This window comes from Alligator sinensis, unplaced genomic scaffold (assembly GCF_000455745.1).
Source record: "Alligator sinensis unplaced genomic scaffold, ASM45574v1 scaffold447_1, whole genome shotgun sequence".
NCBI lineage: Eukaryota > Metazoa > Chordata > Crocodylia > Alligatoridae > Alligator > Alligator sinensis.
The window spans coordinates 47,814-72,939 of NW_005842123.1; the positions used below are offsets into that span (position 1 = coordinate 47,814).

The window sequence follows — 25,126 nt, forward strand, 5'->3', positions numbered from 1 at the left end:
AAAAACAGCCTAGAGTAATGGCAGAACAGGTTAGGTATTGCTTAGAGAATCTAGATGCTTTCAGGTCAGCAGGGTTATAATGGATGCATCCTAAGGTACTGAAGGAACTGGGTGAGGTAATTTCAGAGCCATTGCCTATCCTCTTTGAGAACTTTTGGAGGTGAGGTCCTAGATGGCTAGAAAAGGGCAAAGAGAAGGGGGAGGAGTATCTGGAAAACTACAGACCAGTCAACCTGACCTCTGTATCTGGGACATGTCTTTAAGGAATCAATTATGAAGTTCCTAGAGGAGAACAAGGTGATCAGGAACACCCAGCATGGTTTCACCAAAATCAAATCATGCCTGAACAACCTGATTCTTTCTATGATAAAGAAACAGGCCCTGTGGCTGGAGGGAGATCAGCGGACATGATATTCCTTACTTTTTCAAAGCTTTTGACACTCTCTCACAAAGTTCTTATTAACAAGCTAAGGAAATATAAACTAGAAAAGAGTACTGTAAGTGAATACATAACTGGTTGGATTATGTACTCGGTGGGTATGTGTATATATGTACTTTATTGCAAAGTAGACTAATTTACTGCACAGTAAAGCATCACTGTCTACAGCACCGCAATTAGGGCACAGTAGATTAATTTACTCTAGTGTAGGATAGTCCCATCAGACACAGGTATTATCCAATGGTGGAGTAAATTACTACACTTAAACATACATGTATACAGTGACATCAGGATTAGTTTATTCTGGCTCAGATTGTACTGGAGTTTATTCAGTCACGTTAATTACACATGTAAACGTGCCCAGTGAGTAGTCATCAATGACTCAATGTCTAGTTTGAAGGAGGAGGTATCAGGTTTGGTTCCTCAGGGGTCTGCCTTAGGTCCAGTATTATTTAATATCTTCATTAATGATTTGGATGATGGGATCAAGTGGATGCTTAGCAAATTTATGGATGACACCAAGTTGAATGGAGTTGCAGATATTCTAGAGAGTAGGGCTAGGATCCAGAATGACCTGAATAGACTAGAGAAATGGTCTGCAATCAGTCTGCTGAGATTTAAAAAGAACAAGTTCAAAGTCCTGCTCTTGGGACAAGCTAATCACATGCACAAATACAGACTGGGAAATGACTGGCTACACTGCAGTACTGTAGAATAGGACCATTGGATTTACAGTGGATGTTAAGCTGAATATGAAGCAATAGTGTGCTCTTGTTGCAAAAAAAGCCAAGAGCGTCCTGGGCTATATTAACAGGAATGTAACATGCAGATCAAGAAAACTGATTATTCCACTCTGCTCAGCACTGGTGAGATCTTACCTGGAGTACTATGTCCAGCTTTGGTTCCTGGATTTCAAGAAGGATGTGTACAGATGGAAAGGAGTCCAGTAGAGAGTGACAAAAATGGTTGGCGGTCTGGGAGGCATGATGTATGAGGAACGACTGAAAAAACTAGGATTCTTTAGTCTAGAGAAGAGAAGACTTGAAGGGGGATTTGAAAAGTCTTCAGATATCTGAACAGTGATTATAGAAAGGAGAAGATGGGCATTTCCGTGTGCTGTAGGGGACAGAAGTAGGAGCAATGGCCTCAGACTTCAGCAGGGGAACCATAGCTTGGAGATTAAGAGGAACTTTCTGACTGTGAGAGTGGTCAAGCATTGGAACTGCGAAACTGGATTCTCCATCCTTGGAAGTTTTTAAGAGCAGGTTAGACAGACACTTGGCTGGGATGGTTTAGTTAGGGATGATTCTGCCTAGATAATTTTGTGGGGTCCCCTCCAGCCCTGATCATACCCAGTTCACTCTCCCTTTTTTCACCTACTGTCTGCCCCTGTAGGACATAGGATACTGGGCAAGATGGACCTATGGTCTTGATCCAGTAAATGACAGTTCTTATGTTTTTAAGGCATGAATTAGGCCTGTTGGGCATTTATACACATACCTTTTTGTCCCGCAATGCACTGGAGATCCAGCGGGTTGGAGCAGACTCAATTAATTGAGTCTGCTCCACATGCGAGCTGACATGTACTGTGCTGCATTGTGTGTAGTTGTATAAGCAGCAAAATGTGCGTCAGTGCGCAGAAAATGGCGGCAGTGCACTTTTGAACAAAACGCCTCCAAGGTGTTTTAGTTCAAAAGTGTGTCACCACTATTTTTTCAGTGCTGATGCGCAGTGCTGTTGCAAGGAGAGGCAGGGCAAGCGGGGCGAATGCCCCGGGCGCTGAAGTGAAGGGATGCCAACAGCTGCCACGCAGCTGAGGCAGGGCGTGGGATGGAGCCATGAGTGGCTTGTCTGGGGGGGGTACTGGGATGGGAGGAAGATGGCTCCCACTGCTACATGCATTCCTGGGCAAGCATGGGGGGCGGGGAGCATGTGCCCTCCCTCTCCCCGATCTGTGCACAGGATGAGGGCTGGCTGCTGCTGCAGGCTTTGCCTCAGGTGCCAAACTTCCTTGCCACGGCACTGCTGATGTGCATTTTGCTGGTTACACAACTGCATGCACCGCACCCAGTGCTGCGGTGCAAACATGTCTACAAATGCCAATTGTTTCTAATGTGACACTAGCACATCAAATATTGTGCATTAAAAATGGCCACAGTCCAGATAATTTAACTCTCTTTCTCTGTCTTCATCCATGTTTTTATCTTGCCCCTTTCAATCATATTTTCCCTGTCTAACCTATCACTTAAATTTGCACTTCAGTTGCACAGATTTTTATGATTTGCATTTATTTTTTAAGCTGATAGCCTCCAATACAGCAGTTAGTTTGTCTTTGGCAAATCACTCAAAGATACATTCAAATACTTTGCCAAATACAGATCGACTGAAGCAAGTGCTAATGTGGTTGCCAAATTAGGACCAATCTTTTTCACCAGCAGCTGAAACCCATGAAAACTCTTCTAGTTTTACTCTGTGTCCTCTGGCAACTACAATGTCCCCACAAGAGAAAAAAAAAGTTGAGAAAGTTCTCAGAAATCTAGCTCTCAAAGTCTGCAGAATTTTGCTTATAACCCTTCCATGTGTCTCTCTGTCTGACACTGTATCCTTCACCATCCTTCTCTATTATACTGTCAGGATTATAGAGGATATTACTTTGATCTTACTTCAACAGATGCTACAAAGGGACTTCAGGAAGCAGAGCTGCTAAATAGAAAACAGTGACCAGAATATAAAGGGTAGGGAAGCAGGGAGGAAGAAGGAGGGGGCAGAGCTGAGAAAGGCATGGTGGATAGGAGGGAGAGAGAAACAAAATCGTTAATTCAGTCAGGGCTTATAAAAACTAATCCAGGTAATGGTGTATCTACCAATCCTGGACTCGTTTAGAACATGCTTAAGGCAATTAAGTCTGTAGATGATTTCACGTTCTGCAATTTCCCATTTAGGTTCATTTTTAAAGTTTTGTTGGCTAAGAACAGTCACTTTGAGGTCAGTGATGGAGAGTCCAGGTAGGTTAAAGTGTACTGCCACAGGCTTGTTTGTCCCTCCGGTGTTGATGTCAGATTGGCGTTCATTCGTTCTTGCATATGGGGATCACCCTGTCAGTCTACTGTAGACATCAGAGATGGACTGTAAGTGGGTGGTGATCATTGATGTGTCTGAGGTATTCAAGCTGGGGGCCATATATGACAACGAAAGAATTCCATTGTCCTTGTCTTGGAGGTGGTATTGTAGTAGATTGGAGTGGGGTCTGAATCTGACTCTGTTGATCTGAGTGACTACAATTTTTAGGATTGTACTGTAACTGTACGAATCCCTACTCTAGATTATTAAGGTGTGCATCCCAGTCGATACAACTGTAATGTAGAGCTTGGATGTAGACCATGGATCTGGTGGTGTTCTTAGGATGAGAGCTACTGGCATGGAGGCAGCTGTAGCAGTTGGTTGGTTTCTGGTACAACGTACTGGTGATAGGGCAATTGCAAATCTAGACCATGGTTCTAATCCTGAAGGGGAAAATCTGGGAACTCTCTTCATAGGAACTCAAAACTCCTGTACTCTGTTGTTTAGCTATAGGTACATTTTAGAGTCTGTGTTTATAAGATGCTAAGTGCCCTTGGTTCCTCTTGCAGAATATGGTAGTTGAAACTACTCAGGAAGTCCCAGGAGTGGTGATTTTAAAGCATTTGTTTTCCTCATGCTACTTATTTCTCTTGATATCATGACGCTTCCCATTTTTCAGTATTTTAAAAAGGAGTTAAACAAACCCAACCCCACATGTGATATGCAAGACAATGAAAACCGTGTCTTCTTTGTCTGTTCATGGCACGCAGTATGCTAAAAGCCTCTGAAAATACTCTGTTAATATGTTTGTTTTAGCAAGCTCTGAATGTAAGTTAGAGGAAGAAGAAAGAACCAGAAAATGCATAACTTCAACCCCAGCTGGAGACTGGGGAAGGAAGGGGGGGTGGGAAGGAAAGGAAGGACTCCCTCCTTCATTGGTCCCAGCTTTCTTTTAGGTGCTGAGCTTTGTGTTCACAAACTGTTTCTGTCAGCTTGCATTATTAAACACCTATATCCGTTCCTCTACCACATGCTTCAGTAGGTGGACAAGGCAAATGCCACCACTTTGGAAACAGAGTTACCTTCACTTGATGTTTATTTCTTCAAGTCAGATGCCTTTTCCTGGAAAATATTGGGGTGCTGAAGTTGATGAGTCTACTTATATGTTTATAGTTAATCAAATGCATGTGTTTGCAAGATTGGGGCCATAGTTAACAATTCCCAGAAGCAATTGTTCTAGCAAACCTGGACTTATTCAATGTTCCTATCCATAATTTGTACACTTTCTTCATATGCCCCCCTGATGTTATGGTTCAGTGGTAGAATCCTTTCTGCCACGTGGATAACCCAGGTTCAGTTCCCAGATGTGCACATAACTACTGCTATTGGGGCACCAAATGTCTGGACTCAGTCTGGCCTTTGGATTCCATCTTAGTAGTCGAAGCGGGGATGGAAGTTCTGGGCTGCCTCCACTCCTCCATACTCCTTCCTAGGTGTATGCATCAAAGGTCCTGGTGACCTCTCACACATACACAGTGATCCACAGTTTGGCAGTTGCTTACTGCTTCATATGTCATATTTTTCTTGCATACAGTGTGCACCTTTTACATTATGTGCAAGGATATATAGTAGCAGAAGTTTCTGCCCCTAACTGGGTAAAAGAGAAAGTCAGCACTTGATCCACAGGGAACAGAACAGTGAGCAGGCTTGGCTCCCTAGCTGCTACTATCAGTTACTACAGGGAAAGATTTTTTTTCTTCTTTCTGTCTTTGAAAAACAAGGTATTTTATTCTGAGGCACATTGGGTGTGAGAAGATATGGTAATACTCTTTAGGTGATGCCATAATGTGTTTGGCTAGCAAGGTAAGAAGAGCTGGCTCTCACATCAAAAGGGCTTACTGGTTAAGCAGTCAGCATATAGAGAATGACTAGGAGCTGGGATGCAACCAACTTGGTAAGAACAAACAGCGTCACATTGATTTCAAGCTGCAGCTAGTCAACATTAGATCATCTCAGAAGCCTTTTGGAAGGTTATTTTCACCGGGACAAGAACAAAGGAGATGGTGGGAGTTTCCAGCATAACACAGGGGCTGCATGGAGGAAGGCACAGAACTGAGGGCAGAAGAAGGGCAAGCAGGTATAAATATAGAATATCAGGGAACAGGTATGACTCATACGACTTTGGTAGTGTAGTGCTGAATTCATTTGCAGAAGTGCACAGACCAGTAAGCCCCTGGTATACTATTATGCATTTATAGATTGAATTTTCCATAGCTGCTTAATGTTTTATGCATCTTTGCTTATTCAGAGACATCACAAAATAACATTTTGATTTTTTTCTTCTCTACTCTTTGGTTAGGACACAGTTGTTTTTAGATGAAAAGTCAAGCCTTCTATTGAACCTTGAATACCGCAATTTTGTATGCTGGCATACAGATGAGTTAGATTTGTTTTTAATTATGTAACTAAATTTAGACAGCAATCTGCATTTTAAGACATTGCTATTAAAAGTCTAAAAGTGCGATATGCATCATAGTTAGATTTTAAAATGAGCCGGAACACAGCTGGTGAGGCAGAGCCATGACTCCATAATCAGGAGTGGAGAGAAATGAAGAGGGAATTTTTGCAGTTTGCAGAATGAATGCAGAGTGTAAGAGGTGGCTTAAATGTAACCTCCAGGTTTTGCTTTCTGATGGTGTGGACTAATGTGAAGACATTGCAGAAACAGCCATGTTTATTGCAGACAAGCCCACCTGTCATTCTGATTTCAGTAGTAGTTCACTTTTAACTAGATTTTACACAAAATCTTTATTCCTCCCCCTTACCCCCCCCCATTTCCTACAAACTTAATTTTTCTTTCTGTGTCAGATGAGGCTATAGATAAAACAAGGTTTACAGTGTTTTCACATCTCACCTTTCTTCTCCCTCCCCCTTCCTCACCTCCCCCCTGACATTACTGGATCTCTAGAGATGCTGGATAGACAAGGCATTTTACATTTTAAAGACACAATCATGCAAGACAGTAATCACTCTCTGATTCAGCAAATCATTTAAACACAGGATTGACTTCAATAATGTGAAAAATCCCATAGACTGAATATTGCCCATTCTAAGTCATGAACCAGCATTAAGTACAGAGGCAAAGGAGGAAACGTTATTCTACTATTTAAAAATAAAGGCAAAATAATGGAGCCTGTCCACAGCTGTGAAAAGGTCTGGAATAGTTCAAAAACCCTGATAGAAAGAGATCAGTAGGCGAGTGCAGGTAAAACAGTCAGGGTTAGGCAATTATTTGCTTGGTAAATTGAATGTATTTAGTGACACTGCCATTACCACTATCATGTTATTCAACAGGGTACTTTGTCGTCTTAATTCTTGGCCCTCTTCAACATTACTTTGCCATTGCAAAACTTCTATTGAGGCACAATTGTTCAATAAAGTACAAAGGAATTTCACCAGCATTATGACATTGGGTTTTGAAACTTTTCATCAAAATGTATGCTACAGCTTGTAACTATCCATATACTTTTTTTTTTCTTTTTTGGAGAAAGATACAGTTCTGGACCTTCACTAGGTCCATGAAGTGGTAAAATATCTTCTGCTCCATATACTGAATTTGATAGGATAACCTTAATTTCCTATAAGCAAGATGCACACTTTCAGCAAGAAAAGGTGGAATTTCCAGGTTCTAAACTGTGAAGTGAAGGATAAAAAGATAGATGGTCAAGCATTTTGAGTAAAAGCAAAGAGGAAGTAGAAGCCATCAGCTTCTAGGTTTGTTTTTGTGTGTACGTTTTTAATGGATTAAATTAAGGTATTATAAATAAAACATCAAGAAAAGTACTGGAGACGTACACAAGTATATAGACTATATAACTGTACATGTAGAACTGTGCCACAAGGTTTATGAATCATAGAAGGAATTAATATAAAGTGACTAAGGGTTTGACAGCAGATCTCACGTGGAACACCTCAGCTTGTGTGTAGACACCTGTGCATTTTCATGAGAGAAATGGATAAATAGAGAAAACCCCCCATTTCAGTTTTGAAAAAGTTAAACTTTAGTGTGATTGAGACTTTCATTGCGTCTATGAGTTATGATAAATATAGATTAAACTTTTTCATATATCATTCACAGGGTGGAATTTATTACAGTAGCTTAGAGATGGACTGGATGTTGCATCTTGGATATTTGAGAGAGAGAGATGTCAGGGAAAGGGGCTAATGTGATTATTGTGTCATCGTAAAATAGTGAAATCTGTAATTCAGACAAAAATGAATGACGTGAGGTAAAACAAATAAGCATATTTACTTTTCTCTTTGTCTCTCTTTTATAAAAATGGGTCAGCTCAATGTACAATGTTAAATGTACAGGACCAAAATGAATACTCTATTTATAGTTGTACCTGAGTGCTTCACATGGCTGGATAGATTGATTGGGAAAGGACTAAAAGAGAAAAGTAATATCTTTATAATCCGACAGTAGAGAATAGGGAAGTATGGTGAAGGGTACAGTGTTAGACAGAGAAACAGGTAAGGTTTATAAGCAAAACTGCAGGCTTTCAGAGCTTGATTTCTGAGATCTTTCTCAACTTTTTTTTCTCTCTCTTGGTGACATTGCAGTTGCCAGAGGACATAGAGTAAAACTAGAGGAACTTTCATGGGTTTCAGCTGCTGGTGAAAAATAGGTCCCAATTTGGCAACCACGTTAACACTTGCTTCAATCAATCTGTATTTGGCAAAGCACTTGAATGCGTCTTTATGTGATTTGCCAAAGACAAACTTACTGCTGTATCGGAGGCTGTCAGCTTAAAAAATGAATTCAAATCACCAAAGTCTGTGTTACTGATGTATTAATTCAAGTGATAGGTTAGACAGGGAAAATATAATAGTAATTTTGAGGGGGACAAGATAAAAACATGGATGAAGATGGAGAAACATAGTTAAATTATCGGGACCGGGGCAATTCCTAATGTATAATATTTGATGTGCTAGTGACATGTTAGAAAGAATGGGCCTGATCCATGCCTTAACATAAGAATTGTCATTTACTGGGTCAAGATGATAGGTCCAACTTGCCTAGTATCCTGTGTCACACAGGAGCAGAGAGGGGGTGTGGAAATGGAGAGTGAACTGCATAAGACCAGGGTTTTTTCCCCACTGTTCTTCTCTCACTTGCAGCCTTCAGCATTTAAGGTCTAGGAAGTTCTAATTCAGAGGTTGTATCCCTAACTCCCATGCTCAATAGCTACTCAGGAGTTTATCCAATCCCTTTTTAAATCTGGCTTAACAGTCCTCTTCCATAACATCTGGTGACAGTGAGTTCCACACTTGAAAAAGAACTTCTTTTGTTAGTTTTAAACATAGGATGTGAGTAGATGAAATGGGGGCCCTAAGTTGAAGTGGTGAGTTTATAAAAACACTGCTTCAATTTAGGGCCCTTTAAACCCCTGTGTTGTGCACACAACCGAATTTGCCTGCGTCTCTGGTGGCAGGGAGGGGAGGGTGAGCTGCTGGTGGGGAAAGCGGTCCCTATGCTGTGGGGGGGCCTAGTGCTTCCCTCTGTGGCAGCGACGGCCCCCCCCAGGTGGGACCCACCCCCAGGTATCCGGCTTGGGCAGTCCTGGGGACACCACAGCCATGGAGGGAAGCACCAGGCCCTTGCATAGCTCAGGCAGGCAGGCAGGCTCCAGGGGAGGGAAAAAAAAAAGATCTTGGGCAGAGCCTGACTTCCCAGGTTGCTGCGAGGCTGCCTGCACGGGCTTTCTGCAGAGCTCCTGAGCTCCGTGGCTGTAGGGCAGCAAACTAAAACTCCTTGGAGGAGTTTTAGTTTGCTGCACCCCAAGTCATTTAAGGTGCATTATGCCACCAAATTTGCTATAGCAGCTTGAATTACTGCACAATATGCCACCAATGCATGCAAACAGCAACACCATTAAAACGGTGCAAAAGCATTTAACCTACTTTAAAGTGTCTTGCACACATGCCCTTTGTTTGGTCTACACATGGCCTTAGTACCTAGTTTCATTTCATGACCCCTCACTTGGTATTCATTCCTGCAAAGTGTGAAACACTCCAACCATGATCTGACACAGCATTTGTTTAACTCGGAGTATGTGAATAGTTCCCAACAAAGTCAGTGGGACTATTCATATGTGCATGGGAGTAGTTTAAGGGCTTTGCTGTACAGGGGCTTTTCTTGTGCAGCTTCAAGATCTTACTAAGCGGTGTTAATATTTTGATAGAACTGGAGTGGAGTTCTGGGGTTGTGTAGGGTTGTGCACTCTGTACTATCATGTAAGTTGCAATGTTGCATCTCCTAAATCTTTTTACTTAGTTCACTGTTGGGCATCTCAAGTTTTAATCCAACTTTCTTTAGCCCTCATGGTCTGTTGTCTAATTGTCTAGCAGTCAGAAAGTTTTGCTGACTTCGAATGATAAATTCTTTTCTAATTTTAGACTAATGTTCTTTGTTATATCACCCTCAAACCTTAAATAATTCAGCCCCCTTTTTCTATGTGACTAATATTTTTCTCAAGTATTTTTAGACCATTTATAAATATCATGTATATTACAGGTAGCACAGTAAAAGCACCACTTGTTAAGGATGCCTACCACTTTCCATCACATTCCAGTGTTTCTAATTTTGACAAGACTAACTTCTTGGGCTGGAACTTTTCCCTGCTGTGGTGTCTGTCTCATACCAAACTCTATTATTGCTGAAAGTTAGACCAATGTTTTATGGAGCACATACTATCTATAGTAACCTAATGCAATTTTTGTTAGGATTTCTTAGGGAAAAAGCAGATGTTTAAACCTCCCGTGGCAGGGGACGTTCTGTTGAAACAGAAACGCGGTCAGCAAAGAAAAGGAGGGTTATGAGAGTTGGGGGTGGCGAGCGTTCATCGGAGTAGGAACTAGATTAGGGAGTTGTCTTCTACAGAAGATAAGAACTAACCACCTTCCAAATTAAGACAGCCTAGCCAATCTTTTGTGCTAGTAACTCTGATTTACAGTTCACCTTGCCAGGGACAACTGATAGTTATGGCATATAACTGGTTTTGCAAACATATCCTAAAATACTAAACAACAAAACACACACCTGCATTTACCTCTTTTAGTTATGTGAAAGATTAAATGTTTAAAAAATAAGTATATTTATACCGGTAATGCATTACTGGTTAACGTTTAGCATCTGGCAGGGAAGGGAAGCGCTGCAGTGCCTCAGGAACAGGAAGGTGGCAGGGTAGGCAGGAGAGAGGGAGTGAGGCGTTGAGGAGGGAGAGGGACAAGGGGGAACTAGTGCCGCTAGCCCAGGGGCGGGCAGTTATTTTTGGCAGAGGGACTCTCGCTGATTTTTGGCAAGCCATTGTGGGCTGAATGACAGGCAGCCCAGGGCAGATAAATATTAATTTTCTACATTTTTTAGGGGCCCTGTGGGCCAGATAGAATGTCCTGGCGGGCTGCATCCAGCTCCTGGGCCGCATTTTGCCCACTCCTGCCATAGCCTATGAGGTTAAAGAGGAAAACAGCAGGCAGCCTAATGAGTCGTCAATTAGGCAATTAGCTGCTTGTTCACAGGTGCTGGTGGAGGGAGATAACAGGCAACTTAAAGTTTAAACCTGTCCCTGACCCTGTTGCCTATCTCTCCCTCCCAAAGCACCAGCAGCCGGCTGAGAAAGCCCCTCACCTACTGCTGCCACCCACAGCTTCACATGGGCTGTGTTGTCTGGCGGGGCTTGCCACTGCAGACTTCTAAAACTGCCTTTCTGTTTCTATTGTCTTCTTCTTTCAGAAGAGGCTGGTGCAGGACCCTTTCTTTTATAACCACCAGTTTTGCTTTGTTTTTGTAAGGTGACTTTTGAACAGCTTTATGAATTGATTCTATTTCCCTACCTGGTTATTAAACAGCAGACTAATTCTTCTGGGTGGTAGCTAAGTCTTTATCTAAGAGTGCTTCAGTGAATAGATGATAATTAAGATTTGATGACCCTCATTGTTAGACCTGTGTTGCTACCCTTAAACATTTCAGTTCATGAGGGAGCTAAAAAGATAATTGACACAGTAGACAAAGCCTGGGCTCAAAATGGAATTTGCACATACAGACATGCACACAGCATCTGATAAAGTATGGTGGGACCTGTGAAAGCTCCCTGCCTCTCGGGACCAGTTAGTCTCTAAGATGCTACCCTACCCTACCTTCTGTCTGACTTCAGTTTAACACGGATAACCACCTCTCTGCATACTGAGTCCCCATTATCAAATAGCATTCACAGTTTGTATGGCAGGAGATTCTATGTACAGTATTATCACAATCACTATAGCTTGTATTATTCTGACATCATTTTTATCAGCAAGAACTGTTATAATCTGTGTTTCTACTAGGAATATTTGCTGGGATAGCTCAATGATTATAGATTACCAACAAATGAGATTGTGTGTTGGGATATACTATATACCTGCTGGACGTTCTTCAAGTTGTGCAGTCCTGACCAGCAACTCTTAATTGTTCATTTTCTAAAATGTTCCTTTATGAGCTGCAGAGCTGGCCTTAGGGGTAGATGGTGTGGCATCTGTTCAGGGTCAGGGGGGTGCTAGTGGTGTGGTGCAGCTCTGCAGGTCGGGGGTTGAGGGCAGCATAGTGCAGCTCTGGTACTATTATTCAGGTAGCTAAGGGAGCTGAAGTAAAGAATAATGGGTCATTAATGGGCTGCCTAAATAGAAATTTATATCAAAGCTGCACCACCTGGGGGAGGGGAGTGGCTGCTTGGCAGCGGTGGCGGCAGCAGGATTGGGGCCAGAGCTGGAACGCTAATTTTAATTTTCACTGGCTGTGACCCTTGCAAGCATGTACTGGGATGCGCATTTCAATTTTCACTAGCCATGACCCTTTGCAAACAAATGCTAGGGTGTTTTGGGATGCTCATTTTAATTTTCACTGGTCATGAAACTTGGAAGGAAACAAGTCACAGATACCTAATGAGAGAATGTCAGGGTCCAGAAGAGGAAACAAATAGCTCAGTGAATGGCTGCAATGATAAAGGATGCAGACATGATGAAAAAATACTTGAAATCTGTTAATGGCAACCCATATAATGGTAGCAAGAGAGTCACAGTGGAGACATCAGATGAAAAATACATAGATAATCCACAATTCAACTTCCAGGAATCATCACACGATAAAGAGAGACACCCAAACAAAACAGAAATTCTTCATCTGGACCAGAGTAATGATGATTCCACTAGTGACAGAGATTAAATGATTCCCATTATAGGCAGTGGCAATGCCATTTCTGGTCCTGTATTATGGTCCAGTCTGATACCCAAAATTCGAGATCTGCTAGTGACCAATGATCCACCAAAAGTAAAGGACATGGATATTCCTTTTGATGTGCAGAATCACCATTTTTCTATGACATTTTTATACAGAAATCTTGAAAATAGTGAAGTTCTAAAGTGGCGCTGGCTGCTTTACTTGGAGTCCACTGACAAGGTTTTCTGTTTCTGCTGCAAACGCTTTTACTTAAATCCAAAGTCATCCCTAGCATTTGAGGGGTCAAATGATTGGAAGCACATGTCAGATCCTTGTGCATCATGAAAGGTCACCTAGTCATTTCAATTTCCACCGAACATGAGTCAAAGCGGAGCAAAGGATAAAACAGGATATGTTTTGTTCTACATTCTGTTCTCTGCCTCTGTTCATCGTTGGAAGATTTTCACAGATCATGTCAATGTCACTAATGATTCAGTATATGAACATCCTCAGAGTGCAGAACTGAAATTGTTAAAGTTGTTTGAAACCAAACAGTTGAAGTCCATGATGCCCACATCGCCTTGGCTGAGTTGGAGCAAGCGGATGCTGGTATCCATCATGAAGTGCTCACCCCAATGTCAACTTGCTGAAGTCAGAGTTGTCTCCACTGCAGTGGTACAATATTGTTTTTCTAGTCAATGAGGTGAGCAAAAGTATGCAAAACAAGAAAAATGTCAACATGGTTGCCCTCACAAATTTGATAAATGCCTGTCCTGACTACATTGTAAACTACAGAGAAGTTGGGTATGGAGGACCTCTCACAACAGCTAAGGAAATAGCTGAAAATCTTGGTTTTGATCTAATGTTTAAACCAGCCCCACACATTTGTCATAAAAAGCATCAATTCAGCTATGAAGAACTGTGAAGAACTTTGCTATCTCCAAAGTCTACTTCCAAAGGACTGTAGCACTCCTCAAGAAGTTCTGCAATTTATTTACAACAGTGAACTTCATGACAACATCCCAAACACATGGATAGCACTCAGTATCTTGTTAACCATGCCTGTATTGGTGGCAAACAGCAAACAGAACTTCTTGGAGTTGAAGCTCATAGAAACATATTTATGACCGACCTGGTGAGCTGGCCACCCTGTCTATTGAGAATGCTGTGGCTCAAAATATAGACCTGTCACAAGCAATATCAGAGTTTGCAGCAGCAAAGGCCTGCAGGGTTGTCTTCTGAGACTTGGAATCTTGGAGAACAAAAGTTTTTTTGTTATTGTTATGTATTAGTTTAGTGTTTAATTTAATGTTTTGTTTATTTGTCACTTAGCTATAATGTTATCTTTTATGACTTGTATAATTTATTATTTGAATAAAATTGAATTGAATGTTGTCATTTCCACTTTTGTATCTGTTTTTAGTAAATTATAAAACACTTTTGAGATTAGAGCTTTATTTCTGAAATGAAGGGGTGAAGGGAGTGGGTGCCAAAATACAAGTTCTCCCAGAGCACCATTTGCCCTAAGGCTGGTTCTGATGAGCTGAGCTTGTTCTTGTCAAGGTCTTTGGCATCTTTTTGTTTAGTTTAGTTAGGGAAATGTTTAGCAGGTTTGGCATATTGTGCCAAGCATATTAAAAAATCCATCAAAACTTTGGAAGGGATAAAGAAAAGATGATGACCAATATACCTACTCTAGGCAGATCTGTTCTGTTTGAAAAGGCATTAGCTAGAGTGTTTAGCTAGGGGCACTGTAGACTGAGTTTAGCACTTTAAAATCTTGTGTTACTGATCATGGGTTACCTTAATTTGTACAAGGCTCCAGTGGTGTGAGAAACCAGTAATTCTGTTAATAAAAGTTGTGACTTACCTCTTTAATACTGGCAAACAAGCCAAAAACTGTTTTGAAAGATTCTGGAGAATTCTAAATACCCGTATTAGAGGAAGTAAACTGAACTGGTTTATGGGATGTATTTTTGGTGATCTGAGAGAAGAAGATTGAAAAAAAAAATCAAACTAAGGAAAATAAGTCCCCTATTAGTAGATTTCCAAGAAAGACAGACAGTCTTTTGTCACAAATGTATGTAGAGTGAAACTTCCTGTTGTCACAGTCCACCAGACTGGCCTGCCTACTGGGTAGAGCTGGGCATGGAGTGGCAATTGCAGGGCTAAGAGTCAGAAGCCACAAATCAGGAGCCAAAATGCTAAGCCAAGGTCAGGAGCCAGGAATCGGAAACCTTTTTACCAAGTCTGAAGGATAATCTACAAGGTGAAGTCCAAGAGTAAGCAAGGCTGGGGTCAGGACTCAAGAGTCAGGTCTGTAAGGAGAATCCAGAGGTTAAAATCCAGTCTGGCAATATCTCTGTCCCCATCTCTTTGGTACAGTCGCCAAATAAAAGCTGCCTAGTTTGTTCCTTCTGATTTTCCAAAATTTTGTGTGCTGGTGATTTATCAGAAAAACCTCACCCAGTCACTCTATGCTGGAAACCTCCCCACCTCAAAAACCCAAACAAACAGGTTCCTAACTGGGGCTTGTAAGCCTGAGTTTGTGAACTTGGGTTAAAATGGCTGTGAGAACAAAGTAACTTGAGACACAGACAGAAGTTACAATTTTCGCCCAATCTGGCCCCTGAAAATGCTCTACAGCCGTGACCAAACACAAGTGCACAGCTGTAGACCACTTTAAAAGGGCCCAATCCTGTGACAATCTAAGCTCTTGCATGAGGGTTCAGATGAAGACACTCCAAAATGGAGAGTCTTCTTGTAACTTGTGTCTGCATGTGCCAGGAGCCAGGAGGAGGGCTGGGCTGATGCACCTCAGCCCTGCTTCTGGTGCTGTCTTTAGAATGGGAGGTGTGGGAGGGAGCAGAGGGAGTTCAGCCTGGGTTTTTTTTAGCTGGCGCTGGATTGTGTTGGCTGGAATGAGCTGCTTCCGTTCTTCCTCCCACCATGCTAAAAACAACCCTGGGGCTGTAAGTGGGCAGGAGCATAGAGCAGCTGCAGGCTCGCAGCCACTCGCAGCTGGATCCAAACCCCTAGGACCCAACAGAAGCACCATGAGTTACAACAGGGAGCTGCTCTTCTGTCTACACCTTTGGGTTTTAATGTAGGTTATTGTCTCAGGTTCAGTCCCAGGCTCTCCATGTATGAATTCCTAACCCAAGTTATAAGTCACCTGACTTCATTGGTATTCTAACCTGAATTAACCAACCCAAATGAATTTTTCCCCAGTGTAGCTATACTGTAAATGGATATAGTATTTCTCCCAGGAGAAAGCCTTTGCCCTGGAATCCTACAAACAGGGACAGGTTTGTACCTGTGAAGTATGAGAGACAGAATGTGCTAACAGTTTTTCCCCTGGGACAATGGTGTGTATGGCTGTAACTTAATATCACCTGGTTCTAGTTAATTGCCAGTCATTCCAGGGACAAGTTTGTCAGATTTCCTGCTCTCCTGGACTGCCGTCTGTCAGAGGAGCTGCAGTGCAGCTTGGAAGCCCTTTTGTCCTGGGCATTTACTCAAATCAATCAGAATCACCTCAAATGAGACATCTGTTTACAGCCTGAAGCAGTCTGGTCAGGTGAACCTGACTGCTTCCACCTATAGAGCTTTAATTCATCCCAGTAGAAGGAAGAAATGAGGTTAACAATAGGTAGCTTTGTTTAGCAAGCACTTTGAGAATTCAAGGTGAAAAAGTGCTACATATCTGCAAAGTATTATGCATCAAGCAGCATCAGCATTCATTTGTTTTACAGTGCCACAGGTTCTGGTACCCAAGCTAGCTTAAATATCTCTGCATGACATTGCTTTGTAGACCTATCCAATATATTATAGCATAGAAAGGATCTAAAATTCTGCTGATTTTATTTAATTTAAACTTATTTTTTTGGTGTGGGGGGAAAGTCAACAAAACCAATTGGTTTAAAATGGCTAATAATGATTGTAGCACCAGTTTACCATGCAGAAGAAGCTCTTATTTTGCAGCTAACAGAAGTTTGTGACAGAAGGTGCCTTCTCTTTAGAAGACATGAACCTTATGTTAAATACAGGGACAGAGGATGTTTCACTGCCAAATACTAGGAAGGAAGGAAAATATCTTGGACTTTTATGTAAGCTATTTTGTGTGCGTCTCCAACCAAATGAAAAGGTTTCTCTTTTAAAACAAATATGTATGAATTCTGTACCACTCATACTGGAGGCAGGTTTTCTGAGGCAATCTAAAGTACAATCTGTGGCTTGTGGGACACAGTTTTCCTGTTTGAAAGTAAATTGCCAAAGTTTCAATAATTGCAGCAAAGCCAACATTATTTAGCTACTCCTTAAAATCCTCTGTCTTCCCAGATCTCACAAAGCAGATTACTCATTTTTTGCTATTGCTGCTTTCATGTGTTCACTAGAGCAGTGGTTCTCAAATGGGGGTCTGCGGTCCCCTGGGGGGCCACAAGCAGGTTTCAGGGGGTCTGCCTGGTTTGGCCTGGTGTGGAGAGGAGCCACCCTGGTCCCCCAGGCCTGAGGCGAGTCCTGAGGAAGGAGCAGAGGTGGGTCTGCCCTGCCTGAGCCTACAGCTTCTATCTTGTAGGTGGTGCTATGGGTGGGCAAGGCTCCTCACTGTTGCTGCTCAGGTGAGCGTGTTCCCAAGGCTCACCACTGCTCAGCTCTGTCTGCTGCACCCGGGGCTGTGCAGGTGGGGCTGGAGAGCTGGGGGGGTCCTCTCCTGTGCAGGGAACAGCAGAGGTGGGTAATGAAGTTTTTATAGCATGCTGAGGAGGGCTTCAGGAAGAAAAAAGGTTGAGAACCCCTGAATTAGAGGATAATAAGTAGGACATATAGTAGGTTGCTCTGGTTTTGAAATTGGTTATCCAGACCCTCTGTGGGCTTCATGGAGAAATAATCTATAATTGTGTGTTTTTATTTAGAATCTGGCAAGGTCTTCACATGGGGTAGAGCAGACTACGGACAACTTGGAAGAAGTTCAGTTCATGATGGACAAAGGCAGGAGGTGTGCAGAATATCTGAAGAGCATTCAGAGCAGTTATTTAATGTCCCAGTTCCTGTGCCTTGCCTTACTGGAGCATCTCAGGTAAGGGAAATTGTGTCCTACTTCAAGCTTTAGAATTTCTCCTTTTGGACATGTGGGAATTAGAATAATCTCTGGATAAAACTCATTTCAAAATGCAGCAATAATATGTCCTGCTTCCCTTCAGATAATCTGAATGTAATTTAACTCTGTTATTTGGATTTCTTAACCATTGTAGTCAGAAGCAAGTTTGTTCTTTGTAAGAAGCAGTGAAGAAAACTTGTAACTATTAGAAGCAAAAATACAGCTTCAAATTTATTTTGTCCTTTTCAGATGTCAAGTGTGAAGGAGAAATAGTTGCTGCTATCACCCTGGGTAACAAATGAGATAGGAACTTAACCATTTGCACGGTTGCTTTTCTTGAAACAGTCTAGAAATGCTACAACATAGCCAATGGAAAGTGAACTTACTCAGGGTGGCAAATAGACTCTCATTTCAATGGAGCTGATGATCTCAATGAAAAGACTCCCATTAACTGTGACTTCACTGGGTTTTGTATCAGGCCCTAAGTAAAAGAGACAGAATTTGGCAGAAATTGGACATAGCAGTGCAATCAGAGTGCTTTTATAAAGGGCAGTCAACTCATTTCTAAAAAGGCCTTGATGAAACAGCTGTCAGATTCATGGGAGAAAGCTAAACAGTCAACAAATGACTTGGAAAATTCAATGCAGAGTGTAGGAAGGGGAAGGGCCAATAGCAGCAGGCTTTGGAGCTGCTTAAAAGCAGGGACTCTGGGCAGGCAGGTCCTGTGAAGACTGATCAGTGAGCCTATAGAGCTTGTGGCACATGTGGAGTTCCCAGCAGGACCTGCACTGACATGCTGGTGAACTCTGAAAGCTCGCTGACATCCAGGATGTAAAGGGTTGTGCTACACCCCCTTCAGCTGTGTTGCCAACTCACTCTATACTTAACACTGTTTCCACACTAAGTTAAACTGTTATAAAATAATGTAAAATATTGAAAATAAACCCATAATAGCAGATGAGCTAATTAAAGGCTTCTATGATACTGCGTGACATCCTTATTATGCAAGCTCTTGCCAGTGGTCATATGGCTGTTCTTCTCCTTTCTTCATCAAGGGTGCTGGTAATTGCTAATGTGTATTGCTAATATTCAACATGTCTTATTAGTCTCACCTCAAAATCGCCTTGTTTTCAAAGATTTGTGAGTGAAAGGAATGTAACTTGGTTCTATTTCATGTATTCATTTTAAATATTGTCCATGTGAATTATAAGTACACCTCATATTTGTTTTTTATTCAAATTTAAATAATAAACCAAAAGCAATACCAGAAGCTCCAGGTAATCTTAGAAGAATGCAATAATGATTGTCTAGTAGCATTAAAAGGCTCTGTTTCGTGTTAGCTTCAGTTCATACAAAGTTAATATCTATGACACACACAGTAATAAAGCCTCATATTTTTAAACTGTGAAACAGTTATATTGCAGATATGCATTCTTTTCTTCTCAGCACATTGTTAGTGAGTGTCCACCTGCAATAGAAGTCACTGGGAATGTCTACATGAGATGTTTACTGTGGAGCTGACTAATTAGCTCCACAGTAAAGTCTCAGTGTCTACAAGTACTATCCTGAATGCAGAGTTATTTACTGCACTGCAGCGCACGTGTAGATGCTGACAGGGCTGGCTGGGGACACAAGGGTGCTTCAGTGTGGGGGTTAGCTTCTGGCTAGCCCTGCACTGGAGCACCATTATGCCTCAGCCAGCCCGTCTGCAGCATGTTGAGCCAGGTTGGAACAACTTCAGGCTAGAAGGTTGACCCCTGGGACCCTTTGCTAGCTGGGACTGCTCTGACCTGACTCAACATGATATGGTCCTGGGCGCACGTGTAAACGCAGCGCCCAGGAGCAAATAAACTCAAAATGTGCTGGAGTATATTCAGTCACATTAATTGTACATGTAGATGTGCCCACTGAGAAAAACTGAACCCCTGGAGAGATCAGCTGTGTGAGGCATTATTTATCATGATTTGGTGTAGTGTAGGGTGTCCTTGGTTGAGCCTCCATCTGACTCATCGGGTGTCTGATGTACATTTGTATCCACTGCTCTTGAGATGAAAGGATGATTAAGTACAAATAGACTGAGACTTGATTAGATTCTCTCTCTAACAAATATTACAAAGACCTGGTTTAACATTTCCTCCTTGTCAAAATACTTCCCCAGCTTGTTTGATGTTTTGATTTTAATAGCTCTCGTTTGTGATATGTTCAGTATGTCATTCCTTGCAGCAAACATTCACCATAAGCAATAAACCAACTAAGAAAAGGTCATTATATAGGACGTGAATATTTCTCACTAAATTGAAGGGAATAAGTGATCTTTTCCCTTTGGAAATGTAGCATTGCCATCATGTATAGCCATGTTCTGTCTTAGCCTGAATCTCATTGAAGGAAACTTCTAGATGGTGGTTTTTTGAGCAATGAGCTTTAGTTTCGTAATGAAAAGCAAAATTAGCAATGAAGTGAAAAATGCTTCGCTTTTTACACTGGGTATGTCGCAAGCATTACAATTCTATTGGTGGAATTGTAATTCCACCAGTAGAAACACTAAGCATACAAGCAGTTTCTTCTGGACCACAAATGGCAGGCCTGGTAGAAATTTCTTCCTCGTCTGACAAGGTAGAATTGCCTCCAGCAGAGCTTCTACCAGTTGTATACTTGATAGATACAAGCTCCTGTGCTGTCCCAGTATGCAGTGCTCCAACTTCTGACTTCCCTCCAGAGAGACAGTCTGTGCCATGGTTGAACTCCACGTCTCCAGCTCAGTCACAGACCAAACCTCTCTTCCTGTCAGCTTTGGAGATGAGAAAGCCCAACAGCTCTCCACATTCCTGCAGCTGATAAGCCCCTGACCAGTATCTGGGATTTAAATGCTACCCCTTTTGCCCAGCTGAGGGCTGGGAACTAGGGTTGGAAATCTGTCACTGTTTACTTCCCAGACCGGAGCCCCCAGTGCAAGGAGTGGCCAGGGCTTGGCCCTGCTGATTCATTCCCCCTAGGATCAGTCTGGGAGGGGAGGGAGTAATGCTTCCCACCTCTTCCCTGGACCAGAGACTGCTTGGTTTGGGGAATAGGTTGGGGGAGAAGCTTCTGTCCTCCATGATACCAAGCTGTGGGGAAACGTGGGCATACTGGAGGATAGGGTCAAGATCCAGGATGACCTGGACAGGCTGGACTCATGGGCAAAACGGAATCAGATGAGGTTTAACAGGGATAAGTGCAAAGTCCTTCATTTGGGTAGGAAGAACCCTCACCACAACTACATGATGGGTGGTGGCCCACTGGCTGGCACAGCATCTGAGTGAGACCTGGGGGTTATGATCAACCAGAAGATGAATATGAGCCAACATTGTGATGAGGTTGCCAGGAAAGCAACTAGAACTCTGGTGTGCATCAGCCAATGTGTGTCCAATAGATCCAGGAAGGTGCTCCTCCCTCTCTATTCGGCACTGTTGAGGCCTCAGCTGGAGTACTGTGTCCAGCTCTGAGTGCTGCACTTCAAGAAGGACATGAATAAGCTCAAGAGGGTACAAAGAAGAGCCACCTGCAAGGCTAAGGGCATGGAGGATGGGCCCTACAAGGAGAGACTCGGGGAAGTGGGCCTGTTCAGCTTGAGTAAGAGAAGGTTGAGAGGTGACTTGATAACCACCTACAAGTATATCAGGGGTGATCACCAAGATTTGGTCATGTAACTTTTCAGGAAGGCACCTCAAGGGAGGATGAGGAACAATGGACATAAGCTGATAGAGGGTAAATTCAGGCTAGATATAAGGAAGAACTTCTTCTCTGTAAGGGTCTCCAGAATCTGGAACGCACTCCCAGCAGAGGTGGTGCAGTCACTATCCTTGGAGGTGATCAAGAGGAGGCTGGACAGGCACCTCATTGAGCTTGTCTGAGCCCAATAACTTCCTGCCCATGGCAGGGGACCAGACTTGATGATCTTACAGGTCCCTTCTGGTCTTACAATTCTAAGATTCTATGGCACATTCAGAGCCCTGCACCTACAGCCCCATGTATGGGGCTGCAGGTGCCAGCTTTGAAGTGCTGTTGGGGAGGGGTGGGGGAACTCTGGCTGTGGTGGCAGGGCTTCCCATGGCCAGAGCCCCAGCAACACTGTGGGCAAAGCCTTGCCATCATGCCCACTCCTCTGGATGGATCTCTTGTGAAAGCCTGACAGCTGTGAAGTAGAAGCAGGGTGTTGTAAGGAGGGAGTTGTTGTTTCCTGGGGTAGATATCCAATCAACCCCGACCTGTGCCTTTGGGTGCTGTCAGCTGTCCCCAGGCAGACTGAGGGATGCAACAAAACACATGACGTGCGTGCTCTGGGTCACCTGGCTGGGTGCCCTCTGCATTGCAAGCTGTGTGCAGAGCATGCAGCCGACTCTTGGAGCACTTTTATAGGGTTCTACCGGTAGGTTTTCCAACTGCTCCAACTAAACCAATAAACTTCCATTGATTCATTTGAATGTTTTCATGCACCTGCTGTCACCATCAGACATGTGGTTGTGTCTGCCTGATCTACTCCTTTGCATCAAGTCTCAGCAGTAATGGAGTGCGCAGGGGCCTGCCTCTATGCAAAGGCCAGTAGGTCGCATAGATGCAGGTAATTTGGAGTCCTCTTTAGAGGGGAAGTTGTGAAAGGGCAGCAGCTGTTACATTCTAATTGTTATTTGTGAATGAGTTGAGAACCATTCAAATGTAGCAAATGTTCTCCAGCTTTGGATGAAGCAGTGTTAAAGTTGGAGTGTTTTTGCTGCATTTGAATCATTCTTGGCTTGTTCACACACAATTAGAACCTAACAGCTGCTGCTCTTTTGAAACTTCCCATTTTGAAACAGCTCCAAATGTATGTGTGTCCATGATCAGAATAGCCTATGGGCTGTAGTAGCAGCTCTTGTGCATGCTGTACATGTCCTATGATCCTTCTCTGACTGGTCCCGTTGTGTGTGGAGCCAGCATGGAGATCTTTTCTCTTGGTAGCATGCAGGAATTTTGACTATAAGGCTATAATTTTATGCTCTTTCCTGCAATAGTTTGATTCTTCCATTTATCCATACATCTTTGAAATCCAAAAGGTTTGTTTTCAGTAAGTCATTTCATTTTTTCTTCTTGATTTGTGTATGGTAAATGATCTAGCTAACAAGTTTCTAGCTACAAAGCAAAGAAACTTAAGACACAGTATGAGACAGCCTTCCACTCTTGGGAGTTTGGGTTCTTGATCCCTATACATGGAATAAAGAGAAATTGATTGTTTTTATTATGGTTATTATTTCAAAGTACAACAGTAATAATTCTGACCCAAAAGACCTGATATGAGAAAATTGTACTCTTTTTGTAGTTTATTATACTGTGATTTCTGATTACAAGTCAATAAATATCTCCTAAGATTTTAAGCATAGTTTTAACTTGGCATGATAGCATATTCATAGCCACTGAATTGTGTATAATTTGTGTGACTCATGGTTTTATTTGTTCCATTGGATGTTGTAAATATTTATAGCTATAACCAATATATTGGGGTAAATTTTTGAAAACAGAAGAGGTTTATATTTCTCAGTGAGAAAAGTCCTGTAGCTCCAGCTCTCCAGTCAGACATGACTGCTTAGCTCTTGAGATCATGTATATGAGAACTGAATTAGTAAGCTGATTAAATAGCTATATTTCTTAGAGAGATAATATATTAAAGTGCCTTTTAAAATTTTTAACCTTTTCAAAATATGATAAGTTTTTAACTCAGACTACAGTTCATTAGAAGTGGAGTTCAATCTTATTTTATAAATATTAGGTTGTAGGTTGCATTTCTTTCTTTGGAGTGAGTAGGCTTTGTGGAAGAAATGACCTTTTAAAAAGGGATTTGAATAAAAAAAAAAAGCCTTCTAAACCTACATTCTTGGAGTCTGCTGGTTTTTGAAATAATGTGGTCCTAATTGGAAAAGGCAGATTGGTGGATGTGGCATGTCTTTGGCAATTTTGCCCTGTCCTGATGACACCATTCATGGACACAAGTCCTGGTTACTTGGTCTCTGTGCAGTGAGTCTGGGAGAATTTTTGTGTGCTTTACAAACCTCAGTTAACTTTGTATTGTACCCCCGTTTTGGGGAAGGTATATTCTACATGCTCATTTCCCAGATGTAAACATTACTGCTAGTCCAACTCTTTTGGACTTTTAGAGCATGCTGGCTTGCCAGTAAACTCAGAGTCTTTCAGGAAAGACACCCATAAATCCATAGTTCTGGTTTAACAAACATAGTTTATTCAGGAAACACTGACCTTACGGTTGGAACTGATGACTGGGAATCAAAACATTTGGTCCCAGCTCTTTCACTCATTTATAATGCGACTTTGGCCAAGTCCATTAAGCTCGGTGTGCTTTCATTTGCACACCTGTGAAATGAACATGTAAAATATACCTTCCCTAAAATGGGGGTACAGGACAAAGTTAACTGAGGTTTGTAAAGCGCACACAAATTCTTAGAGCTGTATTAATGCATTATCTCCTTTATCTATACATTGGTATATTTTGATGTCCTTTTTCATTTTGGCATCTTAGGGCAAAAGGAGAAAGCATGCTTTTGTGTTCCTTTTTTGAGTTTAGATTTTACTTTGCATTTAACACTTTATATAGATTAAATGAAATCTTTTATTTAGAAGACAAGTAAAATACAGTATGTGTATTCTTGTAGTTTTCTTGTTCCTCCAAGAAAAGAGACGTTCTCTTTATTTCTGTTGCTTGTATGTGTTGCAGGACTTTCAGGTGGTATCTCTCTCAGAATGAGGTACAAATTAACAGTGTAGCACTGGAAACTGGATGAGCAAAGATAAGCTTGTAGGACTTCAAGTCTGAAATAGAACTGACATCACCTGTCTGAGTCAAGCATATCCTAGGAAAGAGCTGGGGAACTGCTGAGATACTAGTTTACTGAGTTGTTGAACAGTGAAAAGGTTCAAGAAGAAGTGAGTGTTACATGGTTGAAGTGAAAGGTGGTATTATTTCTGACTGTTGTGATTTGGAATTAATTCATGATTTTAGCTCAACTCTTATTTGAGAAGAATGTGTAGTCTTTCAGTATGATTGGCAAGTAATATAATATTCTCTTTTCCATCCATAGGGGCTTTATCTACTTGGCACTCAAGATTGATTGCCTCTGAGAAACTGACTATCGTGATGTCTCCTTTATTGGTATTTTAAGATAAATTGATCAAATGGTAATATAAGGATGTTCACTTTAATTTTCTTGTAAAAAGGGATATCAGTTTCCTGCCTTGTCAGCTTTCCCTA

At 42.0% G+C, this 25,126-nt stretch overlaps 1 protein-coding gene across 1 annotated transcript in view; it reads left to right on the forward strand.

The window, feature by feature from the left end:
- Positions 1–25,126, forward strand: part of SERGEF (secretion regulating guanine nucleotide exchange factor) — a 258,261-nt gene that overhangs the window by 41,006 nt on the left and 192,129 nt on the right. Inside the window, exon 9 of the mRNA XM_014520505.2 lies at positions 17,669–17,832. Within this exon, the coding sequence (XP_014375991.2) occupies positions 17,669–17,832 (164 nt within the window). The remainder of the gene's footprint in view (positions 1–17,668; positions 17,833–25,126) is intronic.